General features: G+C 35.1%; 1 protein-coding gene across 2 annotated transcripts; it reads left to right on the top strand.

The window, feature by feature from the left end:
* Window positions 1-26,994, top strand: LOC139122465 (adhesion G-protein coupled receptor D1-like). Of its 2 annotated transcripts, XM_070687857.1 has the most exons (19): window positions 1-125; window positions 2,629-2,667; window positions 5,004-5,095; window positions 5,579-5,776; window positions 6,899-6,967; window positions 7,647-7,767; window positions 11,271-11,381; window positions 12,863-13,044; window positions 13,787-13,842; window positions 14,183-14,294; window positions 14,796-14,899; window positions 15,919-16,018; window positions 18,406-18,626; window positions 20,041-20,107; window positions 21,425-21,510; window positions 23,385-23,511; window positions 23,742-23,783; window positions 24,323-24,478; window positions 25,924-26,994. In XM_070687857.1, the coding sequence occupies exons 1-19, from the start codon at window positions 14-16 to the stop codon at window positions 25,969-25,971; spliced, it is 2,043 nt and encodes a 680-aa protein (XP_070543958.1). In that variant the 5' UTR covers window positions 1-13; the 3' UTR covers window positions 25,972-26,994. The 2 variants fall into 2 exon arrangements, with proteins under 2 accessions (XP_070543958.1, XP_070543959.1); XM_070687858.1 differs by lacking the exon at window positions 23,742-23,783 and having other exon boundaries at window positions 11-125; window positions 25,924-26,112.

Here is a 26,994-nt window from a genome sequence, read left to right as displayed (position 1 = left end):
TGGTGGTGATGATATGAGCGATTGTGTTGGCGTTGACTTGGTACACGATGGTGTTCTACTGGGCAAATGGAGCACGGAAATTTGTCCAAATAGATATTCGTACATTTGCGAAGTTGACGAGAAAGGTAAGTTACATACAAAGCTTTATTTATGGTGGCGGGAAAGCCTATTTTTGATCCCAAATGACATGTAGCTAAAAATATTATTTGAGCAAGTTAAAATAAAGATACAAACTTCAAACTTTCAGTGTAGCTTTGTTATATATTCAGTATCATTAAATAATGCATAAAACTTTTATAATTGTATAATTATGAAATTTGAGACGTATGAAAATACCTATGTTTTTTTTATATTTTTCGAATTTAAATTTTTTTTCCGCATTTTTTTCTGGCTTTTCAATAAAATTACCATAGTATGCATGCCATCAAGACTGTGTGCGGCACAATTTTTGTGTCGATACTCCAGAAATGATAATATCCATATGAAAAAATATGGATTTTTATCAAAAACATTATCAAACTTTGAAGACGTGTTGCATGCCAACCGCCACGAATACGAAAAACTCCTGCCGTGCAATTGTCGGAAATAACCTCTGAAATGCGTGGGAAAAATATCAATTGCATATGTTGTTTGGGTAGCCAGAAAATTGAATTCTAAAGAACATGAAAAATGCACAAAACGAGTTGAAAATCGCTGTTTACGGTGTTTTTGGCGCCGTTGAAATTGTCCAAAACTTCCACATTCCGATCAACTGGGTCTTTCCTGATTCTCTAGAACACACTAGGATACGATTCCCGTGCTTAATATGGCCACTCAAAACATTCTTCCCTGGTTCAGCTTACTTCACAATTTGACTGATATTGTTTTGAAAAATCAGAAACAAGAGCGTCTGCTTAGGGGAGCCGTCTCACTGCACATACGTCTTCGCAGAATGACATAGTGACTCGCAGTCGTGGCCGTGCTATGAAAGTTTGGCGCGGGTTCGGAAGAGAACGTCTATATAAGTTACATGCTCCCCACTGAAAAAACAACAGTCATGTCCGATCTGTTCTGCTGGAGGGCGCATAAAAACTCCCTAGCAATACAGACAACCGTAACTTTCATAAAATATTGTTGCTCAATTTTTAATATTTTGCCATGTATTGCCTTCAGATTTTTTTTAATAAATCATCTTTTTATATAACTATCATGCGAAAAATGTTGTTTTTTAAAGATTTTAACTGACCCCTTAGGCTTTCCCGCCACCTTAATGTTTAGAATTCAATCAGCTTTTAATCTTCAGATGAATATATGGTTTCAATGATTTCAATGTCTTTGACAATAAAGCAATTGTTTTATTGGTAAATGGGGATGTACCGTAGATTGTTGTAGCACGATGATGCACCAATGATGTCAATGGCTTTGACGATAACGCAATTGCTTTATTGGTAAATACGGGGATGTACCGTAGATTGTTGTAGCACGATGATGCACCAATGATGTCAATGGCTTTGACGATAACGCAATTGTTTTATTGGTAAATGGGGATGTACCGTAGATTGTTGTAGCACGATGATGCATCAAGCGAAACAACACCTTTTGTGAGATTCTAATATTGTAGAATAAATTCAAAAATTCTGGAGACCGTAAATGTTCCATATGTCCTATAAATATCTGCAAATGTAAGTTCCTTTATCAATAAAAGATGTAATTCATACACTGTCTGTATAATGTTCTAAAATAAGGAATTCATTTGTGAACTTTGACCTCCAAACTATCCAACGGATTGCGTTCACTCTGCACTTAATCCTCTGGTACTTGTCATGAACGTCAAATACATTCTCTGAAAGTGCTCGTAGGATTTTTCATTTTACGTATTACGTACTCACAACATGGAAATGACAAATTTCATCAACCTAAAGGGTCTTTTAGGCGCCAAGCACCCATGCACTGTCCCTTAATTTGCAAAGTTTAAGTTTTGTTTTTATTTGCATATCGGAATTTTCTGTGAAGTATTCGCGTCTGCTGACTTTAAACGGAAATATTCCCCTAAATCAAGAAAAAAAACCCGATTATCTAAAGGGTTCTACCATGTCACGAAGGGTTATCTGTTTCTCCTCTCCATTCAATGCCCTTGTTAGTGTTGCTTGATAACCTATAGAGAGATCACAGATGCCATAACCTCAACGCACCAATGTCGCAATGCATATAATAACATTGCCTTGTAGGACAACATAACTGAAAGATAGAGCTCTAATTTTTATGCTAAAAGTCAAATGATCACAAAGTGACATATTTAAGATACAATTGGCTTAGCTATGTCCCATGACATGATTACAACATGAAAATATAGCAACAAAGGCATAAAATATTTCACATGGCTTGTTCTAAACATAAAAAGCCAAGATTTTTGCTTATACGGTACAAGAATATCACTGAAGACTAAATCATTGACTTGGGGGAGAATTCAAACTACAGTGTGTAAAGTGTGTATAGAGTTGATTTTATTCACTTAAGACAACGTTTTGATCACAGACCAAACACGCGACTTTCTCTTCATGCCTACTTCAAGTCAAAAAACTTGAATAAAATAATAAAACACAAATAAAAATTAAACAACATGCTTCGTACGGTTTTCTTCTGTTACAGATTTTGTGACACCGCCACCAGCGGTAATGTTATCAAGAGGTAAGTCGATGTTATGCCATCTAGTAAACTTTGAAATTGCTAAATTATCTCATCTGACAGCGTATTCAGGTATGATAGTTTTCTCCATGTCAGGCTATTTCAATTTCAATTGTGCAACCTTGATTTTCTCTAAAAGTATTCAATTGAAAAGTGTTTAACAGGATAAACGTCTGTTTAAAGATCCAATAAGGCATCAGGCGTGATAAATGACATGCTAATCTATCGTGAACGAAACAATTCGTCAAACCCTTATCCGATTTCATTACCTTGTTTGCTTTGAACCACAAGAATGTATTCGGTGGTTTTTGAGATCACATGGGCAGCGATCGGTGCACGTAAGGGACTGGTCAGTTTTTCTTCGGCCTGGGGGGGGGGGGCGGTGGATTATTTTTTGCTGACGTCAAAAGTGGCTGACCCCCCCATTCCAAATTTTGAAAACAGGGTGACCCCCCCTATTACAAATTTTGAAAACAGGGTGACCCCCCCATTACAAATTTCGAAAACAGGGTGACCCCCCCCCCCCCCGGCGCGCGACATAGGTAAAACAAAAGGTGGACACACATAATATATTATATATATATATATATATATATATATATATATATACATATACATATATATATACGAGCAGGACGTAGATTGATGTCTTCATCGGACTGGCAGAGTGCTCAATAGTTGAACTAGAGCTATAGGTCCAGCTCCGGACTTTCATCTACATATATATATATATATATTATATTTTACATTTTACATATATTTATATTTTATATAGTCATTCTATGTTTTAATGACATTGTTGACATGTCAGTTGTAAGATAGGAATTTCAAAGTGTCAATCTTAAAGTCTGAATACAGTACATTTTGAATGAGCTGTATTTTGAATGAGCTGTGAATATATCACACTTTCTATGCTTAACCAGATGTCCTGAACTGTTGTACAGAAATTGATGTCAATCATTAATATCAAAGAGAAAAAGCAGTGAATCAAAAACTTTGATGGGTGTTAAAACTTGCCAACCATCCAATTAAATCTCCTGAGGAGCCATAGAGAGCTTTTTTAGCCAAATTTGATGTGTACAGTGTCTGAGAGGACCTTTTCTTGTAACATTGAAACCATAAAAGCACAGCTAATAATGACAAAAACTGCTTTTTTTTTACTGTTATTTTGTTCATAAAAAGCATCTTTCTACAGAAAACCTTTGAAACAAAGGAAATAATTGCATCAATGAGAAGGAAAGATATCTTGTCATTTTTCTATCTCTAAAATAAGTCACTGTATCAAATATATATATGAAATATTTGTGCGTGTTGCTTTCTCATACTGAATTCTCATAGAGAGAACAGAAAAGTATCAGGAATTTGTCATCCTTTTCATATGAAATGCAGATTTCATAATGGTACACTTTCACTTAGCAAACATAAAGATATCTCTGATTTATTAAAGTATGGCGCCCAAAGGGCGCCGAAAAATATGAAACATCCTGATATCTCTGATATATATGCCTTGTATATTAAAGTCATGCACCTGAAGGGCATGCTGAAAAATGCCTGATATATTAAAGTATTGAGCTTGAAGAGCACGCTGAAAAATATTGACATACAGATATCTCTGATGTATGTATGCTTGATATGTTAAAGTCAGGCGTGCTGAAAAATATGACTGATTAATAAAGTTACGCGCCCGAAGGGCGCGACGAAAAATACAACTGAATGATGAATTTGTGGCTGACACTAGCATTTTAGGCAATGATGAGCCGGTGTCAAAATTCAAAACACACTGACCCCCCCTATTGGGCATTTCAAAAACATGGTGACCCCCCCTATCACCAAAGTCAAAAACAGGGTGACCCCCCCCCCATGAATCCACCGCCCCCCCCCCCCCAGGCTGAAGAAACTGACCAGTCCCTAAGCCGTGTCTCATTGGTTACTTCCTAATCACATGACTATATCCTTGGTTGAGCAGGTGTTCCTTGCAAGGTTCCAAATATCGCAGGAGTAGGTCAAAACTTGATTTGCATGCCCTTTTGTTCCTTTAGACGGTGTGATATTCACTACAAGTACAATCTGGTTTCAGAATATAGAGAATCTATATCCAACCAGGAGCAGTAACAACAGTTTCACTTCAATCTTTTGGTGTCAACAAGGAAAAATAGACATTTTTAATGAGGCTTATTTCGAAATTCTCTTATCTCCTTGACACTGATTTCAATCCTGTTGTTTCAAATTGAAAACAAGTGTTCAATGTATTACAGTACGTCGCTTCATATCGAATGCATTTCATGCTAAACTATCCCATCCCAACTTGTTCAACCTTTCTTAAAATTCTTTTTTTCTAGAGATTTGTGATGGAGATGAACTCCAATTCCAGGACCATCCTGATTATTTCGAGTTATGCGTGTCTGAAGATATCCAAGTCATTAAAAACCGGGTAAGTACTACAAAGACATACAGGGCTAGCAATAGAATCGTTCAGCCGCCATTTGTATAATTAATCATATCAAATCATACAGCAGTAGCACTTTAGTATGGAGCAGGAAATAGTCCGGGGGGGCGGCTTGCTGTCATGGTATTGACACATCTTTCATACCGTAATGTATACAATATACTCGCATACTGTGTACAAAACATTTGCATCTCATTGGACGCTACGATTATAATCCCTCGGTTTGTCAGGTAAAAGTTACACTGAGTTTAGCAGATTACATTATTATATATCTGGTCAGTCTACCACCTTTTCCACCGTTAAGTCTTCTCATTCAATCTCCCCATCTCTCCCTCTCTCCTACTCAGATTGTAATTTTCAGTAAAGTTTTTATCTATTCAACCATTCGCATTAAACATTAATGTGTCCTAGCATTGACAGAACTATTCTTAGATTTAAGATGTTAACCAGATTGCATTTCATCTGTAGTTCTCTGCATCGGAAAGCAATGCCAATTCATCATTAGAGATCCTTCTTGATCTCAATGAATTCATGGCCATTACACCCGAAATCACTGTGGGTGATCTACTGTCAGCGAGCCAAGTGGCAAGTGGACTCATGAACAGCGGTCATGTAGTGCTGAAATCAGATGAACTGGCAACAGCGGATAAAGATGCATATATCCAGGTACTTAATTACACTTAACTCGATCAGTAATATTTTGTAATTCGTTCTCTACAAGAGCAACACGAAACAAAGAAAATATCGGCAGTTGATGTTATCGAATGATTCGGTCGAGTACGGCTTGGCGTCGAAATATTTACTTGAAATATCACAGTCAAAAATAATACGTTAAAGTATATCAAAATAAATATTTGCACAAAGAACACAACCCTCCACCACCCCAGGGGACTGACATCTTTCCCCTGTGGTCTTACCCATTAGAAGCTCGTCCCTGCCATATCAAGTGATGAAAGCGCCAAGCTTGGCGGTTTTATTCCCATGATTCAAAATACATTAATGATGGAGCCTTAAACTGCAACTTTCGCCACTATTTTTATCCGTTTTAGTAAAAATCGCGCGAGTTACAAATGTTGAAAATCACTTTTAGGGAAGAAACACCCCCAAAGCTAGCACATATGTAAAAATCAGCCTTGGTGAACTTCCCCTTTAAATTCATTATGAACCGTGTTCCCTTTGATCGTGAACATTAGGCCTACCTTCTGTACAAATGCCGTTTCATTCATATCTCGCAGATCGACAAAGACACAAAAACCGATTGCTCCGAGATGTCGGGTTATCTGTGAATAGTTTTTCCTTGTCTAAATACATGCCATGCTATCAGTACGAAAATCAAGCGACAATGGTGGTGATGGGAGGGGGGCTCTCTCTAATTGTCTTTTTGGTGAGAGAGAGACCATTCGCAGAAGTACGGTCCCTCTATCGGACCGTGCCAGAGGCGAATGTGCCTGTACTGGTATAATGCAGTCCATGGAATGCAACGGCAAAGCGTTATAAAACTATAGCAGCGACACGCTAACACTAGCTCGAGTGCCTGAAATGTGCCAATCCTCAAGTTACCCTAACCCTAACAGCGGTCTGCGGTCTCCCGTACCGTGAGAGAGTATCTCTGCACATTGACGAAATGGTCATGTATTTTTGTCTTGTAATTACCGAAACGACAGTGAATAGTTTAATATCTACTCTTCACTGCATGCCAGACACATTGTCTTAAACGAATTTCATATGCATGTCATATTATGAACCTCAGCTTGATGTATTGCGTATATTCTTGCTTTCTATTGATAGGAATGTCTGGAAATTACAAGCTTGCTTCTGAATGAAAGTAACAGTGCTAAATGGAAGATGATTGAACAGGTATGAACAGTAACTACAATAAAATATGTAAAGCTTCTACAAACACGCTTCCAAGATATAGACTTAGAGTACACCCATAGATGTGCAGGAATGTGCCGCCCGAATGGGTTACTTTTTCACGAAAAAATCCCTAAACATGGGTGGATTTTTCATCCGAAAAACTCTAAGCATGGATCGATAACAAAGCAAATGTCCCGTGCTTTAGGAAAACCTTCACATGTAGCAGAATCAGAATAAAGGTGAAAATTCCCCAAATTTGTCAGCAAATCCGTAACAATGGGTCATATTTTGGAATATACATTGGTAGATGCTTCGACTCTGGCGGCACACCCCCGTATGAAAATGGAGTACCCTCCCGTTGACATAGAAGGTGATATTTGTCCTTTTAGCGTACTCGTTTCTTACTTCACAAAATCCTATCAGACAAAACACCTCAAAGATAAATTATTTAGTGTGAGCGACAGGGAATATCTGTGACGTTATTTCATCTTTGGTCATGTGTAACTTTCACTACGGTATATACTTCACCCAATTCAGCATCAACACAAAATGTTCCTGTCTTGGGTAAGGTTACATGATTAAATATCAGCTGTGATAGTTATGCTTACTTTTTACGGTGTCTTTTTATCTTTCTAAAATGTGGAAACATCGTACTTGGTCATGTTCCTTTGTTTTATAGGGCTCCAATAAAGAGATCTTCGTTGATCTGATAGAAGCCACAGAGAGTTTAATAAATGACGTCACTATTGAATTGATGGAAGTTGGGCCTTCCGTCATGAATATTACAACAGAAAATATCGGTAAGTTACAATGTTATATTATAACTGTGTTCAATTATGATTGGTATTGATTGTTGGGTTGAAAATGGGGACATCTTAATATTGGTGTGCTACTCAGTAATTACCTTGCTTTTGCCAAATTGACTTGATTGGTTCTAATTTATGAGTAACCTCGTGTTGGATGCGGGAAAGGTCGCTTTGCTCTCTGTAATGAGATTATCAGTGTCGCCTCAATAAGAATATCACCATCTTTGACAGGTGATGGAATACTGTGGACGGACCAACCAATTACTCTCAAAGTTAGGCAGCGTTCACAAAAAATGGTGAGGGGGCTGGAGGAATTCAGGGGGATTCGCAAATTCTTGGGGGTAGGCGAGGGGGGACTTTAAAGTTTTGCTCTGCCTATAGGGGGGGCCTGAAAATATTTTGGCTCCCAACATTTTGATGTCGTCCAATGGTTCTAATGCTGATAATAATTGAACAAAATCTAGAACCGTTTCGTCGCATTTTAGGATTTTAATCTCGAAAAATAAAGAATGTATGAATGCCATTAAATTTTCGAGCTGCAACTGTTGATAATTTTTTTCAATATTTCATTGTAATGTATCAAATACAGTTTCTTGGTGTCTCTCTACAGCATGCTGAAAAACAAAATATTCAGTTTGTCAACAAAGCCAGTTTGTCTAAATATTGGCGATAATTGAAAACACGATTGGAACTAAATTGGGATAATTGAATTGGCGCAATTTCCCAAGAATTTTAGAAATTTGTCTAATATTAAACCATATCTGCTTACCATTTTTAAAATTTTATTCAAAATTTACCATGCTGTTTAAATGTTATGAGTAAGAATCAGTGCATGATAGTATCTAATGCAATATTGTTCAAAACATTTGAACAATATTCATATTTGAATGAAAATATGTGAGCTTGTCTGTAGTTTCTTCATTACTGAAACACTAGTAATAATCTCAGTTTGTCACTTTTCCTCGAACAAAATGAAGCTTTTCGACTGATTTACAGTTCAGTCAGTCAGGGTCATTTAAAATGTGCCCTGACTCAATTTAATGTTTTTGAAGCCTTAAATTCACGAAAAAGTCAGGGGTGTTTAAAAAGTGCCCTGACTCAAAAGTCGTCAATTAGAGAACTTTTAAGCATTTTGACTCGTTTCTTTCGTACATTTACACAAAAATGAACTTTTTTAATGAAAATGAATCCGATGAAAGAGGTATGCAATAATCGTTGTGTTTTCGTTGTTTTGTTCGATGAGAACAATATTTCAAATTTTACACTATTCTATCATTTTGTAAAATTTCAGCTGTAAAAATTTCGATTTCGTTAAATTTTCCTAATAATTACTCTGAGCCATCCAATTTTCCGAAAATTAGTTCCAATCGTCTTTGAATTAGAGTTCAGACTGAAAGTTATTTGTCAATGATACAAATGCGCGGTACACGTAGGCAGTGTTGGCAAGCTGAATACTGGACAGCTCAACATGCTGTAGGGAGTAGAAAAAGAACGCTGAACAAAATTATTGTCAAAATACAAAGTTAATACAGCTACTGCCTACGGGCAGTGTCACTGTCACTGCATACCGGCAGTGTCACTGTCACTGCATACCGACAATGTCACTGTCTCTGCATACCGGCAGTGTCACTGTCACTGCCTACGGACAGTGTCACTGTCACTGCATACCGGCAGTGACAGTGATAGCTCTGATGTCTGATGTAGTTTAAGAAGAGTTTGGTCACAGGACACTCAATTGACAGTGAATATACTTGTACACAAGATCAGGCCAGAGAGCAAACACATAGAATACTAGGAGACTTAACAATTACAATTACCATGAATTTTTGAATTCTGACATATGAGAATAATCGAATATTAGAGAAAAAAGATGGGCCACTCTGCAAGATCTTATACAAATCTACGATGAAAAGTCACAGGTTTTCTCAAACCACTCAAAAGCAATAATATAAAATTCCTGAATTCCTCCACCCCTACCACTCTCGCTCCAGGGTCTATGATGCAGTGAATGAAATTTTCACATCTCATCGTAAAGTAACACAAAAGTAAACCTTTGAACAGTAAAGACTCTAATTTAAATGAAAAAATGTGTGACTAAATGGAATCATTTATTTGTTATCAAATGTGCCATTATCACACCCAAAATATTTATTTGATGGAATAGTTTAACCTTCCAGTATTGTCAATTTTGTAAAACATTTAAAGCTCAGTGGTGCCACTGACCTGGCCAGAGTTGGGTAAACTTAAGTCGGCTTGGACTGATACATCCAAAGTCCACTGATGCATTTAAAAATGAATCAGTTTAAGAACTTGCCCTAGGTATATGGCTCTACAACCTAATGATAAGAGGTAGTGTCGAACATCTGCGTCAGAACTACGCAATACATGTTTATTTTTACTCCGCGTGAATTCCTAATAAGTATGTGGCTGTATGATAATTGGGGGGGGGGGGCTTGAACATTTTTGATTATATAGACGGGGGGACTTGAAAATTTTTAGGGTATTGAGGGGGGATCTAAAAAAAAACTTCAATCGCGATTCCTCCAGCCCCTCCTCGCCATTAATATTGAACGCAGCCACACAGCAAGCAGCATCTTGCAAATACACATGCACACAAGTTGACATTGTGATAGGATCCACTGACGCCCAGCGACCACCTTTTGTCCATCCTCTTTTACATACGATAACATATGTCGAAAGTATCTGAGGTGCGCTGTCTGGACTAAACTGAAAAGTTGAACAGGTGTTGTCAATGAATCTTAGAACATAAATAGATTAACTTTAAGTAAGTGCCATTTTAATAATTTATTATTTCATTGAAACGCCCGGTATCTCGGGAGCCACACTCGTACTTTCCAAGAACTGTAGAGCGAAAAAGAAAATTTGACTCTGTTAAGCCCGTTTTAGAGATTTTTCAACTTTTATTGCAGAATGGAAAGGAAGCCCAACCCTGATCAAATACTAAACCTAGTTTGTATTAATACAATTCATATTTTATAGTTAATATTTTTCTGAGACATAAATGGTTTATACCTGTGGGAAAATCAGGAGAAAGAAACCTACACAACCAACGGGTATCGTGACTGCTCTCACTCAGTATAGCAGTATTGCTGCTGACCCTTAGACCGAGATTCGGGGGGGGGGGGGTTATCAGAATGACGACGAGCAAAGGTTTGCCTTGCAAGATTTGATATATCAATTGTATGGGAAAAGACAAACACATTCGTTGTTCCGAAACTGAGGTAACTTTTCAGTCATTTGAAAATGTTCTTGCACAAAAAAGGTCTGAAAATTTTCGATGACCCCTAGAGCTTTGCCCCTCATTTCGCATTGCTTGATGGGTAGAGAGATTTGGCGTGGCGATTCTATTCTACAGGCAAATTTGACTCTGCCCCACTTTTTCTGCAAGTTTATGAAACTCTAAAAACGGATGAAATGTTGAGGAACCGTGGTTGCAGTATTAAAATGCAAGTAACAGCTTGACCCTTTTTGAACAGATGTTGCGATATCAGTTCAAGAGACAGCTGATGCTGTGGAAGTTGTGGTACCTGCAACTGAATTGTTTGCTCCGTCCGCTGTAGTGCCTGAAGAACTCCTCAGACGGTCTGGTAAGCCACATACCAATCACCAAAATACTCGTTATAACAGTAATAGTTTTAGTTCATTTCATATGTTAACCAACATTATATTATACCAATACATTAATTGATGGCGAAAACATGGTGATGTGATCTGATAAGACGCAGGGAAACAAGGGAGCCATCATTATTTACCGCCCGGGGTGGGCACTCAAAAAGTATGAACAGGAAGGGAGTACTCAAGACAACAATAAGCAAACGGGGGGAGGGGGTGTTACTAAAAAATGTTCATGTGTGACAACTGTTCCAAGTATCCCCAAATAGCGTTATTTGACAGCTGGAAAGTTGTGAATATACATGAGAGAGGTCAGGTGGGGTTTGTGTCTCCCCTTGTGATACAGAAACATTTGGTGTAAATCAGTCTGGTGCCAAGCCTGTGCAAATTTATTTTTACATCAGATACTTATTGTATCATTCTAAATCAAATCAATATACCCAAAACTGATAGATTTCTTTCTTATATTCTGTGACTGCTAGAGAATTTACCTTCTATGCTAATTAAGTCACTTAAAGAATACTGACATTAACAAGCCTTTAGATGTTCAAATTTTTGTTACAATGTTACAAATGGGACAATTATGAATCTCTAGTTTTAACTAACTTGACCTGATGGTGACATGAACTTGGCAGGATATTACAAGGTTAAAGTTTTGACTTGGCTGGTTAAGATCAGATGCGATTTAATGTTGTAGGGATCAGGATATCACCAAACCAACACTATTTCAACACATTTTCAAAAGTGCAGCATAGGAAAGGATCGAGACCAATAATAGCCCCTTTCCTGCCCCCATGGTTCGTCATTTCTGCAAACTGCTTACATGTCAAACATGAATTGTTTATGTTTATCAACACGTAATTTACTTTAAAGCTCAGACCAATATTCTGTAACTTGATCCATGCTGTCAGCTTTAGAAAGATCTGTGTTTAATAAATATGATTAATTTGAAAATATTGATGTACTATGGTAGTTGAAACAAAATACCCCTTCAACTACCACATGATAACAAAATACCCCTTCAACTACTACATGATAACAAAATACCCCTTCAACTACCACATGATTTTGACCACTTTACTACATATTTGCACATGAATCTGTCAAAATCATGTGACATACCTATTGCTGGTGGTGATTTATTTATTGCTTAAATAAAACAAAAGTTGTAAATGCCATTGCTCAGTTTTCCATTTCATTTGTACATAATACAACTGTCAGTATTTCAAAGTCTTCTAAATATCCAGTAGTTTACCTACTTTGCTGCCCACCGGTGCAAGTTCTATATCATCAAACATAATTAAGAGATACGCAGGTAAATGGAAGTTTTGAAGTAGATGGTTTGGATGATTACCACGCAATGTTGTAGTGCAGAAAGGACAAAATGTTTTTGTTGATTTAGTATATGTTGTGTTAGCATTGTAACAGTTTTAACTGTATTCTGGTTGTTTATTAGATGCAGAGAGGATTGGTGTCTTTAGTATGATTTATCATTCATTCCAAGAAGTCCTGTCATATGATCTCAGCTCCAGTTCTGGATTGGTGAAACTTGGCAGTGACGTAATCTCTATATCGGTGTACCCAGAAATCCCAACCCCATTTAGTGAGCGGATCACGATGTCATTCCCAAAAGGCAAGGTGTGTGTCTACTTGGCATATGAAACAAATCACTGGCATAGAGATTAAAATTATTGCTAGTTTGTTTTGTATTTAATTGTTTTATTGGTAACATTTTCTTTAGTAACATGAACTTAAATTAAAATGAAGTACAGTGCTTAGTTATCTACAATTTTGTGTAAAATTGAAATCCATTTGCTGCAATGTCTCTCTAGTTTGTCTTTTCCAGAGCTATTTCGTACTCAAGATGGTAGTTGAATTTCACTTGGAACATAAAAGCTGCAAAGTGTGGGTTACTCTGTTTCATTTTCATGGCATAGATGTGTTTTTGGCTAATAGTAGCAAGTGATTGTGAATGTAGTTTGTCATCTTGTTTGACCAAAAGAAATGTGTGTTTTCCACATGACATGGTTTCTGATACAAGGTGGAAGTGTTGGTCAGGAAATTTGCATTGTAACATTGATTTTGATCTACATCTTGAAGAAAAGTGCAAATTTGACTAATTTCACTAATTATATCTTTATTTGTGTATTTGGTTTATATCAAATACACAAACTGTCCTGGGATGGCAGAGCCCCTTAGGTCAGGTCTATGTAATAGCATCATAATTGTTTATACTTCACCAAAACTATGGAATAACGACAAAGCACATAATGCATACTGCTTGAGAAATGATGTGTGCTTTGTGTAACCCTGATTTAAAATAAATGTGAACATCTTGTTAAAAGCAGTTAGTATTAATTATGTATTTCATTTCCTGCAGGAACTTCAAGGAAAGGAATTGATGTGTGGATATATGGACTATGATGATAGTGAAAGGTAGAGTCTTTTATTTGTAAGGATTTTGTAATTTACTTGCATTTCCACAATTGAGAACTTGGCAAAAACACCATCTCAGCAAACACATCAAAGCACAGTATTACTATGGGATCACATATTTTACTTGTGTAATTTTTACCCTGATACAATATGACATATGACAATTTTACCACACAATATGCGAAGAGCTTTCAGATCCAGCACAAGGAGACACTACACTGTAACCCAGATACGTATGCTAGTTTGCAGCATAGGAAGTATATGTATGCAACATAACAATGTCAGTAATAACTGAGAACTATTTGACTTTAACAATGACTTAACTTTTTATTTGTTTTAGCTTGTGGAAAAGTGATGGTGTTGAAATTGTTTCAGAAAGAAATGATATGATTCAGTGCCACAGTACTCACTTAACAAATTTTGCACTGATGATGAAGGTGTCACATTTTAAGGTAAGCATTTTTCATGAACTTATGCTGAGTTATGAAAGAAAGACATTTTGTGCTGCAGACCTAAAATTACTTTAATTATCTAATGTTTAATTATTTGAAGACCGTCAATGAATGTTTGACCAGTAGGCAATTAAAGACTATCATAGAAATGGGGGGAAAAACAAAAGAGCATCAGATTAGTTGATTGTAGGATTTATTTAAAGTACTTTTATTATCAATTTCCAAGTACAACAATAAATTGAAGGAAAAGTTCAGGGTACACCAGCTAAACTACAACTTTTTCATGGAAAACTATAATTATTCTGATCCTTTGTCCAAGTAAAAAAATATCTTCAGTGGAAGTATATTGCTAAAATATATCCCAGGAATGGGCACTGCAGAAATCCTACTCATTAATTTTGGTCTTCTTATAAATCCAAAGTCATTGACAAACATTTTAAATTTGTTGCTTATGAAATGTGATAATATGATATTGCATAACATAATTCTTTACTGTTCCAGATTGACCATGTTCATAAGAGAGCGTTAGAGATTATAACAGAAGTAGGCTGTGGTATATCTTTCAGCTGTTTGTTACTGACATTTGCTGTGTTTGCTTACTTCAGGTAATTTAACATTTCAGGCATAATTTCTATATTATTTATTATATTATCGATTTGTCAGTACTGGTGAATTTTGTGACATCATCCCCTAGATTATTACAGATAATGTATCCAATTATCCAACATTGTGGCCGAAGATGTTTACTACTTCTGCAAATTCACCACCATAACTAAAAACTATAAAATAGCAATTGTACCCCCTCAAGGCCCACAATGGACTCAAGTGAACTTTGCACTCCATAATATACTCTGCTTTGCTTTAAGGTACATATGTTATGCAAAGTTTATTGCTTTCATCCATTATGGGCTAGGAGGAGGTACATTATTGCTTAACTAATTTATTTTATCAATAACTTACAGTAATATTCAATTCAGTAATAGACAATCTAATCAGCATGATAGCCAACAGAGTTTAAAAATATGTGATTGTTCTTGAAAAGTTTGTTGAACTGACGTATGTATCGATAAACTTCATTTTAAGTAACCATTAAGCCTGATTATAGTACCACGCCCTGTTGGTCGCATTTAAATTGGTCAAGCTGCACCACGTGACTGCCCACAATTACGCAATAATGGTTTGGTTACATGCCCATGAATAACATCGTAAACATTGTAACTTTTCAGCTAGAACGTACATTCTAATTTGTACAACGATCATAATCAATCACAAAATAAAATGGAACACTTGTGGGCCAAGTTTAGACACTTTTTTGAAAAAAACTCTGGATTTGCAAAATTATTGCAGTGCGTGCACTACTCACTGACAAGTTCTGGGGCCCCGTTGTCATTCGTGTGGGAAATTTTCGTAAATTTTGACGGTTTTTTGGGTTCATTGATAAAATAATGGAAATAACAGACTCCGCGCTGACCATGAACATTTATTTATTGGTGTGGGCGAGAGGAAAGCCAAAATTAACAGGCTCGGCAAGCCTCGCCCATTAATTTTTGGCTTTCCCTTGCCCATAAATAAACGTTAATGGTCAGCGTGTTGCCTGTTATTTCTATAATATTTTGAATTTCAGGTTGAATTCAGAACGTGTCATCATTCTGCAGAACTTAGTTATTGCCTTGGCAATGGCACAACTTATGTTTTTATCAGCTACATCTGCCACGCATAACCCGGTATGGATTTTACAATTATTCTAATAACAATTGTGTGGGAATTTCCTTTTAATAACAAAATTGATCTGTTGGCAATATGGTTTTAATCATGAAGGTTGTTTGATACAAATTTAATAGATCAAATTAAGTCAGCCACAAACTCGTGTAACACAATCTATGTCGATACGAACGTAATGCGTATTTATTGTAGGATACTGTGTGCTTGTACGTAATCCCAACTTATAAAAATGCTCGGTCTCGGGCGCAGAATTTCCGATGTCCAATCTCTCAGACGTCCGTATTCTGCATTTGGGACTTAGAGTGATGATAATACCCAAGTAAGACAACAAAGACACGCAAGTTGATATAATATAATAGCAATAAACCCCTTCGCAGGAGGGTATACGCTCGATTTTGGTACAAATCGTTCCATATAGCACTCGCCTATTGGCTCGTGCTATAAGTCGCACATTGTACCAAAATCTCGTGTATACCCTCCTGCAGCGGGGGTTATTGCTTAAATAGTTATTAGGTCTGCCAAACAAGAATATGCTCAATTTGATCGGGCCTCTAAGGTACATGGTTTGTACTTACATATAGTCATGGTGAGTGTCACATATCATAATGAGCTCATGTGCATATTTTGAATGGCTTTCTTTAATCTAGCCAAATATCAGAGCTGAAAGCATTGAGTTTGAAGAGATACACAATTCATGAATCACCTGTGTTCACCTCAATCATCCTCAGCATGATAAGAAACATCAAGCTTGAGCATAATTTGTTATTTTTTAAGTTATATTTTGTTGCAGCCAAAAGAAAGTTTACAAAACTGAAAAAGCTAATAATTTTCTGGAAACAACTGTGATACATCAAACTTTAAATTTCCCCAGTAAGCATTCATGAAAAGTGTCCCTTCTGTAATCATTCATAAAACTGTGTCCCCATTTCATCAATAGTTTATCAAGGTTGCTTTTCAGATAGCAATAAAGTGTTCTACTTTCTCTTTATTGTGAATAAAACTTTTAAAGTTTGTAAAGTTGACACTTTCTTCTCACATGTATTTACTAGTAAGTAAAGAAATCTCTTAGTGACCAACAATAAAAAATTCAGGTAAAGTGCAAGCTGCCACTAGATCCACTCCACTAAACCAACATATCTGAATATGAGGTTATTATGAAAATACCCCAAAGGATGCACAAGGACATTGGCGCAGCGTATCACTCGACGCGAAGCGGAGGGCGATGCGTGGCGCCAATGTCTAAGTGCATCCTTTGCGGTATTTTCGTAATAACCTTATTATTATACATCTTCCATTCCTGACTGGGGCATCAAAATGTCAGAGTAGTGACCGTTTTTTCGTGCAATGTCAACAATTTTTCTTCTGATTTTATCGCGCTAGCTCGGATGCGCTTCTGTAAGTTTTGGAGTGTGTGCAAAAGTTACATTCTGGGATTGAAATCTTTGAAGGAATTATCTTATGCAATCTTATCATCAGAATACTGTGATTTGACTTCCATTGAAAGTTTCTAAGCTTTGTATCAAGAGAAATTCTGAAAGTGATAGATTTCTTTCCAAGTTATAGTACTTGTGTTCAAAAGAGATTTGAAGTACAATTGTGAAGTCACGGGATGCTTTTATAAAACACTGAACTGACATTTAGAGTAATAATTTTTTATGTAAATTGACTCAAATTGAAAGAAACATTCAAAAAAATTAAGACACATTCTTTCTCAGCATCAAGTTGTGTCATATATCAATATTATCCTTTAAAATGTTTGGCAATGCATAATTATACCAACCCAACTTAACAATGAATATTGTTACATTGACGCTTTTCTCACCTTAGAGCTGCAGTTTTGCTGATCAAATGTTAAAGATAATTATAGTATGCACCTCAAAAGTGAAAGGCTTAAACTTTTGCTAAAAACTTTCCTCAATGAAGCTTTCGACCATTCTCTTACCAAATCAAAAATAAAAATCAGGGGTCACTGTGCAAATTTTTGTACTGAAAAGACAAATTACCTGAGATTTCCCAATGTCAGAAATTCAAAATGGCCACCATCCCTGTGTTAACTCTATAAGGAAATGTAAAACCTTTGATTTTCGAAAAGCAAAGACGGTGAAAAGTTTTTATACACCAAGAGCTTTAAAATGAGCCCCTAAAAATTGGTAGATCAGAAAAGAATTGTAAAAACTTCGGAGTCTGAATATCTGTCCCCTAGGTGCATTCTACCTGAAATAAATTTGCAATTGCAATTTGCTGGTTGTTCAGACTTACAATCACAAGAGTATCATTTATACTGTCTCACATGAATCGATAGATAGAACTCTACATATGTGAATATACAGTAATTATACAATAATTATATATATCTCAATCTGACAAGTTATTGTTGTAAATTTTTCAGGCTCTTTGTACGACTGTGGCCATCATTCTTCACTATCTATTTCTGGCTACATTCTTTTGGATGTTTGCACAAGGTGTACAGCTGTACCTCAAAGTCAGCACGGTCTTTGCCCCAAGCAACAATGTTCTACCCTACTACTTTATGCTAGGATGGGGTGTTCCTGTGATTATCGTTGCAATAACTGCATCTATCAGATATGAACATTATGGAGATGATATCATGTGAGTACAGCTAAAACAATTTATATGTTACTCTGATAGCAATAATTTCAAGCAGCAAATTTATTTGAACACTATGTAATTTTATTTCCTATTGACAAAATGCAAAATCAGTACAGTCAGTCTTTTGCAAATTCCTTTTATCAGAAAAATTCAAAATATAGAAAAGGATGTTTGATGTGCTGGTCAAGAAAATGTGTTAATAAGACAACTATAATATACAAACAAAACAGCAAGTCATATATTAAATAATTTTTGTGCATTTACAAGAAGGTAAATGTTTTAAATATGGTACATACACTTTCCAAAGTTAGTCCAAACAATGGCTTGTTTTGAAACAGATTTTAGTGAAAATAGGTAGGTAATAATTTATGTTGATTCTTTAGAAGATTTGTGAATCTTTAATTTTCAGCAAATTAGAACTTTATTTCAGTTTGTGTGATTTTTCAGCCAAAGAATTGGTATGAGTTTTAAAATAATCATAATGAACCAAGCAGCGTCTCTATAATTTACATCATTCAAAGCTGTACAATATACAACACAGACAGACAAATGATTCATCAGTATTTTAATTCCTGGAATGTGCAATTCACATTCTTATAGATTTATGACTATTGCCAAATTGGAAATCAGAAATGGTCATTTCATTGGCAGTCCATATGGTCTGCACACAGTTGCTGGCATTGCAGTCTACCCTGCAGAGAGAGAGAGAGAGATAGTTAATTTATTTGTACACTTAATAAAATGTGGCAATGCAATGCAATCTGGTAAAATTGTGAACACAAATTGGCCTAGACTTGATCCAAGTCTGTTGGCAATATTATAGATAACAGAATAAATGAAGGAATGAACTTCAGCAGAGAGGCTGTCCTGTTAGAGGTAGGCTGTTGTGTACATCATTGGGTGAATGCGTTATTGTTTGCCCACAAATTCTTAACGGCTGAGGAAAGCCAGCAACTGGGGATTATAGTCTGAAAATTGGCCCAAAAACAGAGATCTTCAGATGCCATGCATATATCTTGCATATTCAACTGGACTTTAACATCAACATGAATATTCATTTAGATGCACAGCAAATATAGTACACAATCTTTAGGGGAGCTTTCAACCTATTCAAGGTATTTTAACACAGTTGAAATTATCTCATCTTATTGCTTTGCCTGAAATGTAGCTGCTAATGGACATTACTCTTAGTAGATCCTTATACATCAGGGTACATTTACTTGTATTTATGGATATTTTAATGCAAAGTTTTCAGATTTCAAAAATTGACTTCATTAAAAAGATCTTTATGAACCAACATTTGTCTCCATATCATTTCTTTATCATACTCAATATTTTTGGGTTTATAAAACCATTTTTCAAAATAGCAAATGTCTTCAAATCCATCTAGTCCAGTTTTCACTTTTTTTTTCAGCTGTTGGCTTTCTTCTTCAGATGGAGTTATCTATGCCTTTGTTGGTCCAGTGATTTGCATAATTGTGGTTTGTAAACTTTTACAATGTACTTTGCTATCTTACTGGCATCTGTACAGAGATTTTGTGAATAATACACTGTAGAGATTTGAATTTATCCAAAACGTGTTGTTATTATCATGTGAATACACGTGAAATTGCTATAATATTTATCTTGAACATTCGAGGCTTTGACTTTCACATTGACATGAACATGCAGGAAATATATGATTACATGTTTTATGTACGTTACAAAGCGGTGACTTGGCAACAAAGATGATGAGATCGGTGTCCTTCTTACTTTATTTAGATCCACAAGACATGTACCATTTGATTTAATGTAGCTCACCCATTGCTCTAATAACCAATTTCAGCCTTAGAGAATTAAACGGCTCAATAAGGACTGAAGCAGTGTCAGTTTCCTTTCAGTGTAGACTTCTAAAATATTCAGATGAACAAAGAATCTAGTACCTTTGGTGAGTAAGTTATGAGATGCACAGAGATAATAATGTATTACAAAAACTGCTGAGTCAGCATTTTTTGACACCTACCACTTTGTACAGGAAAAAGAAATCTTAAAATTTAGCATGAAGACACTGTATCAGAAGTCAATTTGAAAAATGCATGGCTTCAAAAAGTAGAGTCTTTTGTGAAAATAATGACAAGTTCATGCATTTCTGCCTGTATGAAAGTCAGAATTAACACTTCTGTGAGTTAATTGTCCTCTGTCATGCGGTAATACAATGCCAAAATTGAAAGACTTAAATTTTGGCTATCTTTTAATAATTCCTTTTGAACTCAATAAAAATCGAGGGTCATGCAAAATTTTGTACTAGAGAAATAAAATTTCCCAATATTTACCAACTTTTGAAATTCCAAATGGTCACCATCCCCACTCTAAGGGAGCAAAATAGATTTTCAATTTTCATAAAACTAAGCCAGTGAAAACTTCAGTGACTCCATGATCTTTAAAATGAGCTTCCACAAGTGGTAGACCAAATTTTGGTGTTCTAAAAGTTTGAGGGTCTGAATATCTGTCCCAATGGTGCATTCTACCTTCATAATCATAAACTATTTAAAATTGGAAAACAATTTACATGTTGTCTTGGAAAGTCTTTCAACTACATATCCATGGTCATCAATTAACTTTGAAATTTTTTCTCTGAAGCTACAATAAACTGACTTCATGGAGCTGGAAATTTTTGTTCTCTGAAGTTACAATAAACTGACTTCATGGAGCTGGAAATTTTTGTTCTCTGAAGTTACAATAAACTGACTTCATGGAGCTTTTGAAACAGTACATTGCAAGGATGTTTAAAAAAGGAAATCATTTATTTCTATTTTCAGATAAACACAGCAGTTTTGATTTTTGTGATGAAGGCCTTCATGGGTGTCAGAGCAAACGCAAGGAAGAGTGAAGCTCAGAAGATCAGGTATTAAAGTGACAAGAACATCCATATCTTTTCAAATTATTTTAGTTATGTTTTGTTTCATATAGGTGAGCAACTATATTTTTGTTCTGTTCACTGAAACATACTAAAATGTCAGCCATACTATACTCCACTGTATGCTTATAGAAATATAAGAATAAATGCTTCAATGACATGATTTATGGTACATACCAGCAATTATGTCATTAGCATATTTACATGATGTGAGAGTAGAGCTCTTGATGATAGGTAATACAACATGTTTTAGTGAGCAGAACAACATACAATTTCTGACATGAAGCAAAAATAACCAAAATAATTTGACAGAATCTGATGACAACTTTGTCCCCTTAAAGGTTAATTACCATTTTCTCAAAATGACTTTGCAGATTTTGTCATCAAAGTTTTTGGAATGTGAGATTAATCCTTAATGGGAAAGTCCTTCTCTGTGTAGTAGTTCAAGGGTCGTCATCTTCAGTGAGCAAGACATCGAACACCCTGGTTGATGACAAATGGTTTTAAAAATGCACAAGGGAGGGAAAATTTTATTCCCATATTGTCACAACAATTAAATTTACATTATATATGGAAGCATAAAAAGAATAAAGGGAAGTAATTTTGCTAGTTGCATACTTCACTGATGTTTCAAAAAGTATGTGGACTTAAGGTGGTTGGAAAGGCTAGAGCGTCAGTTATAAATTTCATCAAAACTATTAAAATATAAAAGTAGTCAACATTCTCTGTGGAATAAAAAAAACTAGACATTTGGGCACAAAGGCATTGCAGAGTTATAGCCTGTTAAAACTTCAGAAAAACTGACTAAATAAGAAGAAGTTGGGGAGTCTTTAGTGTATTAACTATGGTAGAGGTCCCCTAGCTTTTAATAAAATGTTTGAAAAGGGAAAGTCATTATTTGCTGTTTTTCAGGAAAGTTTGACAAGGCGGTGCTGGCATTCAGAGTGAGTGACTGCTATTCTAAATGCATTTTTAGATTCTTTGAGTGTCAAAGAGGTGTCAAAAGTGAGATTAACCAAAAAAAAACTGCTCTATGACTTCAAAAGAGGGGTGCAAATATGGCTTGTTTTCAACATTTTTGACAGAATAACAGTTTTCCTACCTAATTGTATACCAATTTAATCCAACTTTGAAATGAGATATGGACATGGAATTTTTACAGCCTATTAACAAGGTTACAGATAAGATTTGTACAGCACAATTTTCCTGTATTTGAAGTACTTTTTGAAAAATCACATTTTGAAATTTGAAAGAATTTTTAATAATTTTTTGATATATAAACCCATGTAAAATCATAAAAACATTTTATTTACAAATCCTGCCATACAAATCTTACAATAAATAGTGTCAACATATTTATAACTAATTTCCAATTATTATTAAATTCAAATATGTAAAAAAAATATGAAAAATTAAATTCTAATATTTACTGGTGTCATATTTCAAAATCATGGCTGCCAATACACAATTTTTATATTCTTTGGAGAAAATATTAACTAAGAGAGTTATCCTGAAAATTTGAACTAAATATCTTGATTCTAACACTTGAAACTTGAGAAAAGAATTGGTGCAAAAATAGCCTTTCCAACCACCTTAAACTATTTGATAAGTTGAAGGCATGTTTGTGGTGTGAAATGTTCAAACTTGTTAAAGTGCGGCTTTTCTATTTTGACAGTTACTGCAGTTTAATATTTATGATTGATATAAGTTTTGCAGATAAAGTTTGAGATGATAATAAATATTTACATTTCAACTTTCCCAAGTTCCCAGTGATGAACTCAATAGATCCTCATTCTACTGCAAAATGAGAAAAAACAAAAAAAATGAATGTTGGCATTGTCTCTCAATCAATATCTCTACAGGTCTGGATTTCGTGCATGTTTGATCCTACTCCCATTGCTTGGCCTGACATGGATTTTTGGAATATTTGCTTTCAACAATGAAACTCTGATATTTGCATATGTATTTGCAGTGTTCAACTCATTGCAGGTAAGTTATGACCTGCTTTCTTTGTTTTCTTCAAGACATTTGCATGGAGTAGGACAATATGGCTCAAATGGGTATACACTTTGAATGTTCAAGGTGTTTGAAGTTTTTGTTGATTTTAATAATACTTGAAAGAATTATAAAGACGTGAAACAAAGTACTAATTATGAATATCAAAATTCCTGTGATATATAACAAATTATTAATAAAATGCTATATGCTGTCTCTATCAGGGACTATTTATATTTCTGCTGCATTGTGTATTCAATGATGAGGTGAGTATATATTTGATCATATAAATATACGTCCATCATTTGACACTTGTAACAGTGATACTAAACTGATGATTGGCTAATTAACATAAGTGATTCGACTTAAGGATCTTTCTTTACTGTGATGGCCAATTCTAATTGTATATGAAGGAAATATGACCCATGATACTGTGTCTATCATTGATGTCTAGATGATGTATCATTCAAATCAATGGGATCTTCAAGAACACTTTGTCCATGTGTGTGTGTTGATCCTTGAATGATCTAATTCACTGTAACATTGTATTTCTACTATGAGAAACTCCTTTACTATCATTTAATCACATCAACTCGGATCAAATGTACACATTTATTCCAAAGGACCCTCTTGAATAACACTGTATGTACTCACACACAGATTCAAGCCCACTGGCTTGTCATCTGAGAGTTGTCGATGAAAAAAATGAACTTTGAAAATACATCTATGTATGGATAAATGTTTGTTTCAGTAACTTTGTTTCTAAGATTAGTGATATGGTTTAAAAATTTGATGTCATGAACAGGTGAGAAATGTTTTCAGGAAGAAATTCAGGTCGTCATCTGTATCATCATGTAGCCATGGACTAGCTTGGATAGATTCTGGCAAATCAGCCATGAGGGTATCAACAAACAGTGCATCTAGTCTGACTAAAATCAATATACTGAGTTTGTCAAGTTCTGTAAGTAGACATTTTTTTCATATTTATTCCAATCACGAAGTTTTTAATCATTCATTCAGGTAACCATCAGTGTAAAGCTTAATGTCCCATAATATATTCACGGAAGTATCTCATTAGAATGGACAAGCTTCACATATGCTTTGTCAAAGATTGTTTGAAGGCTGGATGATTGAAATCTGTTGCAATGAGTAAATAAAGCAAAACTGTACAAAATTTAATGAATTACAAACTCTAGAACTGCCTTAAAAACAGCTAGTGGAAGTTTTACCAAACTAATATAAATTAATAATTTGGGAAATGTTTACGTGTGAGACATTGCCTTGGGATACACCGTATACAATTGGATACCAACTAAATTGCACAAAATATTTGACAGTAGACTCACATTGTTTTAACTCACTGTGTCTTTAGGTAAGATCTATTTCAGATACATTTACTAATATTTATGAAGTTTCAATGTCAATTGTTTTGTAATAAATATTTGAGAGCCAATATGAGCCACATGACCCAGGCTTACTCATCAATGGACTAATTATCATGCAAAACATGATTTGCTTGTCTATATGTACAGGTAGGAGCCATTATATTGTCAGCAATTGAATTTTATCCTTGATAAAAATAGATTGTAAATAAATATATAAACAGCCACTGATTGCACACCAAATAATTAATGTTCATTGCAACATTATTCAATTAAAGGTGACAATAACTACAACATTTGACAGCTGTTTTTCAAGTGTTTGTTTCATATGTCAGCAAGTTTCTAGGTGTACCTTAATTACCACATTGTATTGAAATATCTAGTAATCATTTTGCTGACATTGCCTATCTCCTGCATTGTTCGAGTTGATGATCAAATTCAGGTCCAGATTTCAATTTTAGTTTTCAACAATACCACATAACACATACTAACAAGTTGTATTGATGATACTGGGTATTTCAAAATGCTTTAGGAACTAGACTAATAAATTTTTTTGATACATGGAACAAATATTTTACTGAAAAAATGTCGGAGTTACAGTAGATTTTACACAAAGGACAAATATATTGAAATATCAAAATATCACAACTTTCTTCTAGCAAGGGAGTGTGGATAGTCAAATTTTTATCATCTACTAAGGGGATTATCAAATTTTTGAGTGTTACCCACTCAAAAATTTATTGAGGTACAAGAAGAATTTTCCAGCCTACCCCCAGCTTCAACAATTTAACACTCCCTTAGTTTAAAATGCTTCAAAAATTGTTACATGTGTAAATGACCATTAATAAATCAGACTGTTGTTCCTGTACAGGTAATACTTGACATATCCTCTGTATAGCATTTCAATGTCTCATGAGCTAAAGCAAATTTACTACAGCATTGAATACTTGAACATTATATGGTAAAAATGTCCTATGGTTCAAATTGCAGTTTAAACTTTGATATTTTTCATTTTTATCATCAGAACACTGTCAAGAAAATCAGTAATGGCATAGCAACATCTGGAGTGTGATTGGGTTCCAGGACTGAGGATTCACCACGCTTAAAGTGAAGTGTCTGTATGTATATACTGTTCCATGATAACTGGACGGTGGGATGGATATATCCAACATCATTCTGTACACCACCATCAGTGGCAAATGGTTGAAGTGCTATACCAATCACACTCTAGGCCATGAGAAATCAATATGTAGTTCAAAACTTTGACATCATGACAACTTAGGCCTTCAATTGTGTTTTATGGTCCAGTGTGTCGGAATAATGTCCTACTGACATTTTCATTTTAGCATCTATTTATTTGTGGATATAATGTTCAAAGTGTGCTGCCTATAGCATAGCATATGATACTTAGTTGATCCATCCCAGACAGCACCAGCCTGCAGTTCGCTCTTTGACACAATGTGTTTACTGCTACTTATTTCAGAATGACAGGGTTTCGAACTGTTTATTTAGTATTTACAATTAATCAGATTTTCATGCCTGGTTTGTGATATTGATTTGCAAAATTTTCAGAAATATGACCAAATGACAAATGAAACACTGGTGCAAAGGAAGATCTGCCGGCAGAACTAAGTGCGTACAGTAAAATATTGGTTTCTCTCCCGATTTCATCAGGCTTTACACATTACTTTCTTCACTTCCAACAGTTGTTTGCTTCTTTTATCTATTTCACGGTAATTTTTGGATGTACCCAATAGATTGTTCTTGAAGTAGACTTAATAACATATTTGTCTGTTAAGTTAGGTCTTCTCATATGTATTTCTTTATAAACTTCTTGTTTGTGAGTCATGTAATTCTGATACATATTCAGTTTAGTACAAAAATAACTTAGCCATGGACAAGATTAGTTTCTGTGAAACTGAATTTCTATGGTACACACTAGAATTTCAACTTTAAATTCCTATTATTTGTATCTTCATGTGTGTGTATATTTATTGTTCATTGCCTGTTTAATATTTAGTTCATGTACTTCATTTCCAGTGAAGTAAATTTAATTTATCCATCCCACTAGCATATTAAAAATGTTTGATTTTCA

The sequence above is a fragment of the Ptychodera flava genome, chromosome 22 (genome assembly GCF_041260155.1).
Source record: "Ptychodera flava strain L36383 chromosome 22, AS_Pfla_20210202, whole genome shotgun sequence".
Taxonomy (NCBI): domain Eukaryota; kingdom Metazoa; phylum Hemichordata; class Enteropneusta; family Ptychoderidae; genus Ptychodera; species Ptychodera flava.
This window is presented reverse-complemented; position numbering and strand designations above follow the sequence as displayed.

Bases quoted from the DNA above. Each gene is read 5' to 3' on its own strand.
- LOC139122465 (XM_070687857.1), top strand. From the start codon at position 14: ATGAGCGATTGTGTTGGCGTTGACTTGGTACACGATGGTGTTCTACTG. The intron at 126-2,628 runs GTAAGTTACATA...CTTCTGTTACAG, and splicing joins TTGCGAAGTTGACGAGAAAG to ATTTTGTGACACCGCCACCA. The intron at 23,512-23,741 runs GTAAGTTATGAC...TGTCTCTATCAG, and splicing joins CAGTGTTCAACTCATTGCAG to GGACTATTTATATTTCTGCT.